At 70.1% G+C, this 549-nt stretch overlaps 1 protein-coding gene across 1 annotated transcript; it reads left to right on the top strand.

Annotated features, from left to right (window-relative positions):
* Positions 1 to 22: 22 nt before the first annotated feature.
* LOC104916199 (interleukin-12 receptor subunit beta-1-like) lies at positions 23 to 533 on the top strand (the record flags this gene model as incomplete). Its single annotated transcript, XM_010727201.2, has 2 exons — positions 23 to 231; positions 338 to 533. Coding segments are annotated over exons 1-2 (384 nt in total), but the record flags the coding sequence as incomplete, so codon positions are not given.
* Between the last annotated feature and the right edge of the window lie 16 nt (positions 534 to 549).

The raw sequence follows: 549 nt of genomic DNA, 5'->3' as shown, positions 1-549 counted from the left end.
GGGAGATGGAGCACCGCCGGCCCCTGGCCCCCTCCCCATCCCCATGACCCCAGGTCAAGCAATCTTCACTACCCCGAGCCCCCACGAGCCCGGGTGTGACTCCCTACACACAGGTGCCCCCGATCCCCCCCCCGGGCTCTCCTGCTTCAGGCGCTGCAGCTCCGGCCCCTTCACCTGCTCCTGGCCACCCCAGGGCCCTGCCGGCATCACCACCTACGTCCTCGTGCTCTGGTGAGTCGGGGGCACCGCGTCCCATCAGGAGCACGCAGGGGACACTCGGGGCCGTAGGGGACACGGTGCCACTGCTGTACACCACGGCTGAGCGCCTTCCCTGCAGCTACGTGAGCCGGCAGCTGTGCCAGCAGCACGACGCGGGCACCGCCACGGTGCGCACCCTGACGCAGCACAAAGTTTATGTCCGTACCAACGCCACGGCCTGGGTGGAGGCGCGCTGGGAACAGCATCTGGAGCGCAGCCCCAACATCACCCTGCACCTCGACGAGGCCGGTGAGTGCCGGGAACCGGGCGGGGCGGCGGGCTGCAGTGGTC

Source organism: Meleagris gallopavo, unplaced genomic scaffold (genome assembly GCF_000146605.3).
Source record: "Meleagris gallopavo isolate NT-WF06-2002-E0010 breed Aviagen turkey brand Nicholas breeding stock unplaced genomic scaffold, Turkey_5.1 ChrUn_random_7180001874601, whole genome shotgun sequence".
Lineage (NCBI taxonomy): Eukaryota > Metazoa > Chordata > Aves > Galliformes > Phasianidae > Meleagris > Meleagris gallopavo.
The sequence above is the reverse complement of the archived record's forward strand: the minus strand, read 5'-3'. Positions and strand labels throughout refer to the sequence as shown.